Here is a 12,500-nt window from a genome sequence, read left to right on the forward strand (position 1 = left end):
GAACACCTGATCAAAAAAGATTAAGATTAGTAAGGGAATTACAGGTAAAGGAAACATACCATCTATTGTGGTATCCTCCCAATCATGCAATTGTATTACAGAGACCAAGTCTTAAAGCAATTTGATAAGTCACATTTCGAAAGTGTTATTATACCGTGGCTTGCAGAGGCATAAATGTATCTTGATCCACAAATGAAAACATCTTGACAATGAAACGCTTGTAGTGGGTCGGGTTCCAAAGGCCAGAAGAGACATCAACAGGCACCAATGTGGTCATATGATAGTCATCATTGTAAGGACACCTGGAGACATTGCAGAGATATACCAAGCACAAAATCAGATAGATGGAGAGAGAGAGAGAGAGAGAGATGGAGAAACATTTGTACATACCCTTCAGAAAGAAGCTCCCACTGTGGCAGGCTATCAGGGTTGGGAGTGGACGTGGCCCAGCAGTGCTCCAGCATTAGGATGAGGTTGGAATCTGTCCTGTCCAGTATGCGCACCTCCACATACACTGGCTCCTTTAGGATCTTGTTGATAGGATAGTCAGTGGTGGTGTAATATGAGGTGTACGCTGCTTGCTCTGTCAAAGAGATGGGGTTGAATTGAGCCACGGTTAACTCATTTAAATTCATGCCAAGTTAGCATAATTGAGGCGATCACAACACTCACCCTCCACACATCCCTTTGTGAAGCATTGTCCATTGGCCAGTCTGAGCTCCACTCTAAGGGGCCCTGGAGCTGCCACTGGTTGAGGTGGGGGAATATTGTTCACCTCAACAATGAGAGCCTCCACAGCAGTGCCATCATACCTGCACTGGAACAGCAACCTGTTGAAGGGCAAAGAAATATATATAAATCACTGACAGTACACTACCTTTAAGCTGTAATCATTACTGATGCATGAGATTTCATCCGTTGTTGCACATTTTAAGCAATCACAATTGACAACTCACTCAAAATGGCTATCCCTCGTGATCGATCCTCTGCGTCCAGTTCCAACATGGTATGAGGTAGACATGTGGTTTTCATATACCACATACCCCTTTTCCTCCTGCAGAAGTGAACATTTAAGATTACATATTACAGGGAAGAAAAATCAATTCTGCAAATGCTGTACCTATACCCACTGTCATTGTAGTTCCACATGCAGTGACAGGGAACTGAAAGATGGCAAAAGTAGAAGTAGTGCCAGCAGGTCTGCAGGTGGCATCATTAGTCTCCAGCAGGCTGAGTGACTCCACATCGATGTATGGAAGAGTGGCTTCCCGGGCCACCACCAGCACAAACTGACCATCCCTGGTACACTGCACAGTCACTGACAAGACAAGACAGCAAAAGCTAGTAGAAGGCACACTTCCCATTACAGTGTTTTAAGAGTTACCACAATGCTGATGGGAGAACATTTTGGTAGGCAGACAAAACTGCAGCAACCAATTACAGCATAAATACCTGCTTTCCCATAATAGCACTGATGCCCATCAAAGCAGCAGTTGATTTTCAGACAGTGATCGGCAGTGGTATCCGGGGTTCCACACTTGATCTTCTTACCCTCCTCTACCTGGCATTTGTCAAAGGGAGCTTGAGGTATGGGGATCTTTGGCTGCTGCTGCAGAAACACTGGCTTCTGCCTCTGCAGCGGTTTAGGGGCTCGGGGGCTAAAGGCATTAACACGACAAGCCAAGAGAGCGACCACTGCAACACCAAACACACACTTCATTAGCCCCATCATGCTGTTGACGATAGCCTCTCACTGGCCAGAACTGCAACAGTAGTGGTGTTGTTTCCTGTGTAGGCTTTATCAATGATTGATTGAGCCATGTGTTTCCTGAGAGCCCCGCCTCCCATCGTTAGGAAACAATCTTGGGCCAGCCCTGGTCATTTAATCAAAGGGAAGTTGACAGGTGGAGCTTATTGCCTGCCCATCTGTCTGAGGAGACATCATAACATGTCATGAGTGTTGGACACTTTTGTGGTGGTGGAGACAAGAAAATGACAAGTCCACAGGTCTGTGTGGTGCAGGCAGGCAGCAGAAATTGCTGATTCTCTGTTTCCTTTACCCTGCAAGAGACAGGTGTATTTGAGCATCACCTGCAGTGTGTTCTCTGCAGAAAAGGATTTCTATTTATACAGTGGTGTGATCTCATGTGAATGATTGTTTAAGTGAAACTCAAATTTTGTGCCTCTCGTAACTCTTTAACAATGGACACTACCAAGCACTATGGACTATGGACAGTAATCTTGCATCGCATTAGTATCATAATTTAGGCTATATGTCATTGCATACTGTACTTTATATACCGTAGATATAAAGTGTGTGCGTGTGTGTGTACTGTACTGTATGTATATATATATATATATATATATATATATATATATATATATATATATATATATATATATATATATATATATATATATATATATATATATATATATGTATACTGTATCTATGTATACTCTATCTATGTATACTCTATAGATAGATAGATTTACATCTCATGACTCACCAATGCACTACCACATACTATTGAAATGTTATTATGCTTTACACACTGTGCACAATACAGTATGTCTCTGACATATACTAATTAGAGATAGAGAAGGTAAACAGAGACTGTACAGTGACAAACTGTGCGTGCACAGTTGTATCACCTTTGGCTGTACTCTTAACACTTGAATATTCCCCTGTGGATCGATAACCTGAAATCAAAATCTTTCATTATTGTTTATCACACTAGCTCTTATTTGTGTTAATCTTTACTAATCTCTCGCTCTCTTTCTCTATCATTCTACTGTACCTGTTCCTGTCATACATGCACAGATGTATGGGCGGTACACACAGGAGCTGGGTGTATATGCCAAGGAGGAAGCAGCCCGCCTTCGGGATGGAGGAGTGCCTGATGGCGGGGGACTCCGGAGGAACACGAGCGTTCGCAGCCGTGCTGCTGATCTGCTGCTGGAGAACAAGAAAAAGAAACCTTGTGCCAAGTGCCGAAGTAAGTGATGGCCACTCACCAGTTGAACCAACTTGCACAGCATCCTATATTCAAATGTTTTTATTTTTTATTTTTAGGATAGTAGGTTGACAGGAAATGGGGAGAGAGATGGGGAGTGACATGCAGCAAAGGCCGTCGGGATCGGGACTCGCGCTGTCAGGTTGGATGTTGGAGCCTAGGTGCCCAGCACGCTACGCCAGCGGTCTGGGCATATATTCTACATGAAGTGTAACGGCTAATTTATACTTTGCAATTTTGCTTCACAACCGGAAGCACCACCCCTTTGCTCACATAGAATGAAAGTGAATAGGATGCAACTGTCGGCGCATTTGTGCCCGTACCCGGATGCTTTCACACTTTTTGTGTGCTGACTGTGTCTCACAGGAAAGTAGCTTATCTACACTTCTTCGCGGTGCGTTGTGAGCTTGTAGAGCGGCAATTTTCAGCTTGTGACACCATCGCACAACTGATTATAAATCATGCTTTAAGTCAAGAGGTATTCAACAATCGCAAACAAAAGAGGGGCAGGTGTGTATGCAATCTGAAGCAGCAATAAAGGAGTTAAATCTAGTGCTCCAGCAAGCTTAAAACATTGTGCAAAAACATGTTCTTCTAAATAACAACAGAGTGGGCTAGCAAGCTCCAGGGACTGGGAGACGATATTATGAACACCTTTCAACGCACTGATCTGTGAATGACCTCTAGCTGACAGACAGGGCTGTCTGAATGTCAAGACAGCCCCCTCTGCTGGCTGATAATCAGGCCTGTGTGTGTGTGTGTGTGTGTGTGTGTGTGTGTGTGTGTGTGTGTGTGTGTGTGTGTGTGTGTGTGTGTGTGTGTGTGTGTGTGTGTGTGTGTGTGTGTGTGTGTGTGTGTGTGTGTGTGTGTGTGTGTGTGTGTGTGTGTGTGTGTGTGTGTGTGTGTGTGTGTGTGTGTGTGTGTGTGTGTGTGTGTGTGTGTGTGTGTGTGTGTGTGTGTGTGTGTGTGTGTGTGTGTGTGTGTGTGTGTGTGTGTGTGTGTGTGTGTGTGTGCGTGCGTGCGTGCGTGCGTGCGTGCGTGCGTGCGTGCGTGCGTGCGTGCGTGCGTGCGTGCGTGCGTGCGTGCGTGCGTGCGTGTGTGTATGTGAGCAGAACACTGATTTCGAATGTCAGATCATTTTATGTCCACTCGTTCCGCTTCACTGCGAGTAAGGGAGAGGTGCAAGGACAGTGTTCTTCTGATGATGTAGTCTGGAGTGATGGACAGACAGACAGACAGACAGACAGACAGACATACAGACAGACAGTGGTGCTGGTGTGTGTTTGCACGTCTGAGTGTTGAAGGTGTTTATTGTCACAGGCACATACAGTACAATACATCTGTTTACAGTGGCAACATTGCAATGCAGTGACATTCTTGTACCTTGAGCTTTCTCTACATGGATACAAATATTAAATGAATTGTCGGCATGAAAGAAACAGTCACACTCACACATGTAACTGCAGTAGTGGCGGTAAAGTGAACAGTGCAGTATACAGTAATACTGAATACTCGGCACACTTATGTGAGGGGGGGGGGTTATGAAAGGTTAAGAGTTTTATACAAAACAAAAACAAACAAGTCAAAATGGAGAGAAAGAAAACAAACAAAAGAAAAAGAAGCAAGGTACAAGGTTAGTTCTGTTTTTGAAGATCTGATCATTAATATTACTCAGTCTCAGTTATTTTCTCTTTGTGAACAAAACTTTTACTTTGCACAAAGGTGCAGTCTCTTAAAATGAATATATTACCTAGGTATTTGTATCTTTTTCACTGTCTCCCCATATTTCTCCCTAAATAAATTTTCACTCAACTGGACTCTATTATTACCTAATTTATTTGGGAGGATAAAACTCTCCCAATAATTATACTATCTTTACAGCAAAGAATCAGAGCACATGGAGGACTGGGTCTTCCAAATTTCATCTTTTATTGCTGGGCTGCCAACGTTCATAAAATGATTCTCTGGTCTGGATGAGTGAACCTGCGAGCTGCTGGTGTAGGCTTCAGGCCAGTTCTTGTGTGTCATCCTCGCTCCAAGCGTTGGTGTGTAGTGCTATTCCACTTTTGCCGTCAAAATACAGTACTAATCCAATTGTCGTCTCAACACTAAAGATCTGAAATCAGATTTGGAAGCCGTTTGGAGGGTCCTTGCTTTTCATGTCAGCACTCTGCCTGCGTGGGGTCGAGAGGGTTTAATCAATTTGCGAGCATCTGCTAAATGCCTGTGGAAAGTTCTGTTCTGGACAACCACCTATCCGACCGCCTATACGCCGGGCACTGCACTTCCTCGGGTCGTCTACGTGTGCCGAATTTGTCGGTTGTTCAAACGGTTCTCGAGATACGTGGATTGCAGACGTACGTACACATACAGTACGTACAAGGATTCCCTGCATTTATTGTAAGATTGTCCTGGATGCCTGGCACCTCAGTTCTGGAAATGTACTGTGCTGTTTTTACCACCCTCTGTTGAGCCATGTGGTGGTGGGTGGAGTATCTTCTGTGACAGACAGTGATGCAGCCATCCATGGTATTCTGTTTGGTGCATCTGTAGAAGTTTCACAATTTCCCTGAGTCCATGCCAAAACTCATCAGCCTGTGGACTGGAGGAAGAAGAGCCGTTGTCTCAATCTCACCACTGATGTAAATCCCAAGGCACCTGATGCTGCCCACTTACTCCACTGAAATCCTTTTGATCTGAAAGGGGGAGACCCTGCAGCCACCAGTTGGTCCACGGTCACGATTGCTTTGTTTAGCTGACATTAAAATGGAAACTGTTATCCTGGCAGTGGCACCACAATGTCAGGGCTCTCACTTCCTCTCTAAATTCATCTTGTCTGTAATCAGCCCTAATGAGACAATAGCGTTGTCAGCATCTTTATAATGGAGTTTAAGCTGGGAGTACAGGATGGGGCTGAGCACACCTGTCACCTTGGGAGCACCACTGCTAAGAGTCAATGTGGAGGAGGTGCTGGTACAAATCTGCACCACCTGGGGTCTGTCTGTCAGTCAGGCCAGGATGCAGTTGCACAAGGTGTTGAATCCTACTGTAGGTCTCTGAGCTTGGTGGTGAGCTTGGAGGGCTTAATGGTGTTGAATTGTGAACTGTAGTCAATGAATTGCATTCTCACATTTGTTCCTAGGGGCTGGATGAGACCGGTTGGTGTGGAGGGTGAGGGGAATGACGTCATTCATTGTCCTGTTTTGCAAACTGTGGTAGGTCTAGTGTGTCGGGCAGTAAGGAGGTGATATGGGCTCTGGGGACTAGTTTGCTCAAATTACGTCATGCACAGTAAAGTCCTCGGTGTTAATTTATCCATTCAAAATCTTACAGTGTGGTTGCTGGTGTTAGTGTGACGTATATAGGCATTTGGGCAGGGAGCTTTTGCTGTCTTTGGGACAGGGACTATGGCAGTATTCGAGGGACTACAGACTGTAGCAGGGAAATGTTGGAATTGTCTGTAAAGACCTGCCAGCTGCTCCGCACACGCCTTGAGGACTCTGTATGTGAACACACATTCATTCATTCATTAATCATTTAACATTTTAAACACCATATACTTCATTGTACGACAAATAGCAGCAATAGCCGATCTAAAAGCTCACAATGCAATACATTGCATTAAAATGCTTAAAATAGTTACGCCTAGTTTTCACAAGGTTTGACTTGACCAAGATGGTACCAGAAAAGACAGTCATCAGAAACATTACAGAATGAATGGAATCTCCCAAAAAGGAGAGGAAGAGAAGAAGGAGGATGAAAGTGTGTGTGTGCGTCCATCTGTGCGTGTGTGTTCATATCCGTGCGAGTGAGCCAACGTGGCTATTTTCCAAGTTCTGGTTGTCTTTGACTGCCCTTGTGACCAGTGATCTGATAAATGCTTTATAGATTGCGCTGTAGGTGATGGCCACAGTATAGCAGACTCACCGTTTAGCTCGCTGTAATGGAAATCATTTAGAAGAATCGGTTTTAGGTTACGTGTGAACGCATGCGTGTGCAGGCAATACATACAGCATATTTTTAGACTGATGGGTATTGGCTCTGCTCTGCTGTATTTTCATTGCGTAACACACGTATTGGCAATTACTCCTACCAACTGCCTCAGAATCCTCACCTTGCGGAAGAGGGAGTCTAGTGTGTGTATACCTTGTGTGTGTGTGTGTGTGTGTGTGTGTGTGTGTGTGTGTGTGTGTGTGTGTGTGTGTGTGTGTGTGTGTGTGTGTGTGTGTGTGTGTGTGCGCGTGCGCGTGTGCGTGTGTGTGTGTGTGTGTGTGCGTGTGTGCGTGTGAAAGAGAGAGAGGTGGGGGGGGGGGGCAGAGGGGGGGGGGGGGCAGAGAGAGAAAGAGAGAGGGAGAAAGAGAGAGAGAAGACCACCTGTGTGTGAGTCGGAGACTGAATGGCTCAGTTCAACTCTGAGCCTCTGCTTTAGAAAGATGCAGCCCACACATGCAGTCAAAAGTCTGATCGTGACAGAGAGCTGGGTAGAGCTGGAGCTGGGGTGTACTCCAGTCCATACAGTACATCTGTCTATAGGGGAGACAGAGATTAGTTTTATGGTAGCCATCTTGAGCTGTGGTAGACAGCAGCCCGATTCATTAATTTACTGCATGACTCAACAGTTTGTGTATCGATGAGCACATCAATACGCAAGCTGTTCCAGCTAACAACGGTTCTCTGTCAATTTCAGAGCATAATTTTCTGAATCCTGGCTCTTGGTTTGTCACTACCGTCAGCTCACATCAAGGCTTCTAACTGAGCCGTTGTGGCATTTGTCGAGCAATTGTCACGGTATGCTCTGGAAAATATCACATTTTCCCCAATGTGTACACTGGCACGCTTTGCTTGATCTCGTCCAGTTGGCCACGGGCGATACAGTGCAGGGCTATCAGAGAAAATGCTAACATCTGGTAGTTTGTGTGGTCACAGGTTCAGGAGATGACATGTGTGCATGCCACTGGGCCTGAGGCTGCTGATGTGAACACTAGCCAAGGCGCACGTGAAGACATTGGGCAAGGGACTGCTGTGTAGGTGCCAGACAAGTCTTGTTTATGTGTGAATGACCACAATGGAAACAAGCCTGGGGGCTTTTTGTGTTCCTTTTAGCATAACCTTTGACTGCACTACGTATACTGTTAACAAACTTGTTAATAAAGTATGCAATCAATCAATCAATGATTGAGAAAGATACCCATACTGATATATACATATATTTATAATATACATATTTTTTAGGATATTACATTATATTTTTACATATACAGTAGGCCTATATTATCATATTTTAGATATATTTGTGATAGGGCTAGATGTTCTGCACACCTTTATTTTTTAAAGTTATGCATGCTAAGCATGTTATGCTTTATAAAGTGTGTGCATGCATAGATGTGTGTCTGTGTGGTGCTCCGAGTGCACGTGGCCAGCTTGCCAGCCAGCAGGTGGCCTGGCTGACAGGCATCTTGCCCCGTCATGCACACAGAGCTGTGCCCTAGTGCCCCTGAGAGACTTTTCTCCGCTCGTGAGTTGAATCCGTCAACTGTGATTCTTGCTGCACTGCACTCTATCTGTGTGATCGCAGACACAGTTGCTCTCTCTCTCTCTTTCTCTCCATAAGTCTCTTTCCCTCCCTCTTTCTCTCTGTCTGTCTCTCTCTCTTTCTCTCTGATCTGTCCATCATGACATCATGACACACTGAATTTTGAATCAACCACTTAAAGCCTATATATTCTGTTGTACATCAAATAGGGATCTCACTGTTAGCTTGTGATGTGCTTTTTTTCATAGAATGTATGCTTACTTTCACTGAATGTTTGTTCACCTATTTTTGCCAAATTCGCCCAGAATATGGACGCTAGCGTGCATGTGGTTTAAGACTCTTACATCTGCTGTCTGGTCCAGCCTAGAGTCTTATAGTTTGTTCTGCGATGTGCTTTGCTCTTACGTGAATAATGTATCTCTGTGAATTTTTCATGTAGTCTTTATACTTGGTAAAGCTTCTGATTTCTGATTCTGAATGTCACTGAGGGATAGATTCAAAACAAAGTTTGATACATCTCAATCACAACACTTCATGAAATGTGGATCTAGCAAATGTGTTAGTAGCACATTATCAGGCCCTCCGGGATGTACACATCTATGAATGCTCTGGATATTGAAGTGAATTCCAATTTCCAATCTTAAGCAGTTTCCACAGACGATTTAAGAAATTAGTCCAGTGATGCTTCTTTTAGAGCTGACCTAGCTCTAAGTTAAAGACGATATGAAATTAGTGTTTCATTTCCATATCGTGACATTTTTCCTTGTGAAACAGGGGCTAGGTGCGTTTCAGCCAATCACAGTGATGGGGCGGGGTTGAACCATTGGCGCGTCCAACCTCCAGCCAGTGCGCAGCTAGTGCGCAGCCAGAACCGCCGATCCAACCAATTTGCCCATATATGGGTACTCCAATATATGGGCCTATACTGATGATCATGGATCTCCATATATGGGCATAAAATGGACACGGACTGACAGTAGAGCCCTGTGCGGGAGTGTCTTCTTAATCCCGCTCCTGCCCGCTCCCGTTAGATTTTTGACCTTCCCGCCCGCTCCCACAGTGATTTCATTTCTGACCGCCCGCAGTTAATTTCTGTCCTTCACTCCCTCCTGCAACAAAAACATTTAATGTCATTTAGTCCTGCGGCGCATAGTACCTCGGGAGTCCTGCAGCTTATATATTTCCATTGAGATCCAAAAACATTACAAAACAGAATGAGATAGTGAGCGGGCGTGCGCGAGAGAGGGGCTATTTATTTGTGAGGAGTTGCTCACAGATAGAGGGAAAGTGTTTATATTGCGACAGGACATATATTATATAGGTATATTATATTGTGACACCATTACGAGCTGCATACAGTGCACAGCGTGCGAACGAGAGAGCGAGGGAAAGGGGGAGAGAGAGAGACAGAGACTCCGCTTGCATTGTCTGCACTCTGCAGCACAGTAGGGGAAATTACGTTCTCCTCTGCATGTAGACATATTCATATATTGCTAAAGTATATATATATAAGCTCTATATCTGGTTTATTGTGGGAGGATGCGGGATTTTGCGGGGCCCGCAGGTTTGATTTTCACCTGTTCCCAATCGTGGGTATTTAAATACCGCCCGCACCCGCAAGATTTGTGTCGGGTTCTGCGGGATCCCGCTCCTGATGCAGTGCTCTAACTGACAGATACAGAGATCTCCATATATGGGCATAAAAGGGACACAGGTAGACAGAAACAGTGGCCCGAATAAGATTTTTTTTTAAAGCAGACATTTTGGAATGTTCACGCACATTTACTGACTTTAAAATGCAAGGTTTTAAAGTCAGTAAATGTGCGTGAACATTCCAAAATGTCTGCTTTTAAAAAAAAAGGTCTCTTCTCCTAGGCGAGTTTAATAAATTCTATACCGGATTTGAAACTGTGCTCGCAAAAATAAACAACCCCTCCGCCCACTCCCACCGAGAGCTGGTTGTCCCAGCTGGTCCACTGTAGGTAGCACTGAGAGCATTGTCACCAGAGGTGACGTCATCAGCGCTGCAGTGGGAGAGGCTAGGACGAATTTCAAGAGCGCGACGGCCCAAATGCCCCGGAAAAAGCAGCTAAACAAGGCTGGACAGGCACAGAGGATGGCGTCATCATTCCAATCATTGCTGAATCTGAAGAGAGTAGAGTCCTTACTGCTTTCCCCTTAAATCATCATCATCACCTTAAATCATTACAATCATTCCAGTGCCAAAAAGAAAAGCAAGTGACTGGCAACCCGTGGCACTCACCCCTATAGTAAATGCTTTGAGAAGCATGTCAAAGAGCTGATCAAGAGCAAGTTGCCACTCAACCTAGGCCCCTACCAATTTTTCTAAAACAGATCCATAGACTGCCATAGCCACAACTCTACTGTACACACTGCCCTCTCCCACCTTGAGATAAAACACTCCTAAGTGAGAATGCTGTTTATACAGTAGATGACAGTTAATCGTTCAATACCCTAGTAGTTCACTCGATACTTGACACCAAGCTCAGAAACCTCTGAACCCCAGGCTGTGCAGCTGGATCCTGGAAATTCTGTCAGAAAGACGACAGGTGGTGGTGACCTTGTAAAACCTCTGACCCCCTGACCCTCAAAACAGGAGCCACCCAGGGCTGTGTCCTGTGTGCCCCTTCTCTACTCCATGTACACCTACAACTACGTGGCCATGCACAGCTCTGAACACTTGAAGTCCGAGATCCACACTGGAGCCACGCCATTCCCATAATTTATTTTCTTCGTCTCCCCTGTCCCCTATTTCCCGTCTCTCTCTCATTCTCTTTTAGTGTCCTCTGTGCAGTAGTCATCATCACTCTATAATAACCTCTCTCAGTTAATTATAGGATTCAGCCCCTGAGCAGGCACACCAGACTGGAAGATAGACGGTGTCACTCTATGTCCACTCCACAGTGCCCGTTGTGCTCTAGTTTATATGGCACAGACTCATCCCCTCGTTCATTCAGCGTGATAGTTTGTGACAGCGTGACATTCATTTATGTTTTTTCCTCCTATTTATTTGCTCCTTGCTCATCTCCACTGACCTTCTACCCGCTACTCTCTCTCTCTCTCTCTCCCTCTCCCTCTCTCTCTCTCTCTCTCTCTCTCTCTCTCTCTCTCTCTCTCCCGCTCTCTCTCTCAGAGTGTGCATCTGGCTGTCAGAAGTTCCTGATCTCACGGGTGGGCGAGGACTGGATCTTCCTCATCCTGCTGGGGCTGGTCATGGCCCTGGTCAGCTGGGTGATGGACTATGCCATCGCCTTCTGCCAAGACGGTAGGACAGAGACACAAGCAACGGCCAAAGACACACAACGTACACGTGCTCAAACAGACAGACGGACAGACAGACACTGTCAGAATAGCAGGACAGACAGACAGACAGACAGACAGACAGACAGACAGACAGACAGACAAATGGAGATGTACAAACGAACAGACAAGCTGAAAGAGAGAGGGGTCATCGGAGAAATAATCAAAAAATTAGATTGCTACACACACACACACACACACACACACACACACACACACACACACACACACACACACACACACACACACACACACACACACACACACACACGTGGATGTTTTCTGGGAAATGCAGCTGCTCAAAGCACATGGAGATGTGTATTTGTGCCTTTCCGCTGTGTATTATACACAAGCATACAGGCACATGTGGGTACTCGTGTTACGGAGAGGCAGAGAGAGAGAGAGAGACGGGGAGAGCGAGGTTTGCTTGGGATGGCAAGGAAGTGACGGGGAGAGAGCTACGGCATTGGTGACATGATTGTGATAAACCAACTGCTGCTAGAGACAAATAGGGGGGGACAAAGAGGGCAGGGGAAGGGTGTGTGATGAAGGGTAAATGGGACACGTTACAAAGGAGAAGGGGGGTCTGCTCACCACTGATAAACACTGATCGATGGGAAAACAGGTTC

At 45.3% G+C, this 12,500-nt stretch overlaps 2 protein-coding genes across 2 annotated transcripts in view; one reads left to right on the forward strand and one right to left on the reverse strand.

Moving 5' to 3' along the window:
- LOC311045960 (zona pellucida sperm-binding protein 4-like) overlaps positions 1-1,729 on the reverse strand; it is a gene marked incomplete at both ends in the record, with an annotated part of 2,851 nt that extends 1,122 nt beyond the window's left edge. The window contains 7 exons of the mRNA XM_084058031.1: positions 1-6; positions 155-302; positions 391-583; positions 673-830; positions 957-1,054; positions 1,131-1,318; positions 1,453-1,729. The exon at positions 1-6 is cut by the window's left edge and continues 73 nt beyond it. Of these exons, the coding sequence (XP_083914157.1) occupies positions 1-6; positions 155-302; positions 391-583; positions 673-830; positions 957-1,054; positions 1,131-1,318; positions 1,453-1,729 (1,068 nt within the window). The remainder of the gene's footprint in view (positions 7-154; positions 303-390; positions 584-672; positions 831-956; positions 1,055-1,130; positions 1,319-1,452) is intronic.
- The window catches only part of clcn2a (chloride channel, voltage-sensitive 2a), a 38,299-nt gene that overhangs the window by 9,523 nt on the left and 16,276 nt on the right, over positions 1-12,500 (forward strand). The window contains exons 2-3 of the mRNA XM_084057477.1: positions 2,825-2,999; positions 11,705-11,836. Of these exons, the coding sequence (XP_083913603.1) occupies positions 2,825-2,999; positions 11,705-11,836 (307 nt within the window). The remainder of the gene's footprint in view (positions 1-2,824; positions 3,000-11,704; positions 11,837-12,500) is intronic.

The sequence above is a fragment of the Gymnoscopelus microlampas genome (assembly GCF_963454915.1).
Source record: "Gymnoscopelus microlampas genome assembly, chromosome: 5".
NCBI classification, from domain to species: domain Eukaryota; kingdom Metazoa; phylum Chordata; class Actinopteri; order Myctophiformes; family Myctophidae; genus Gymnoscopelus; species Gymnoscopelus microlampas.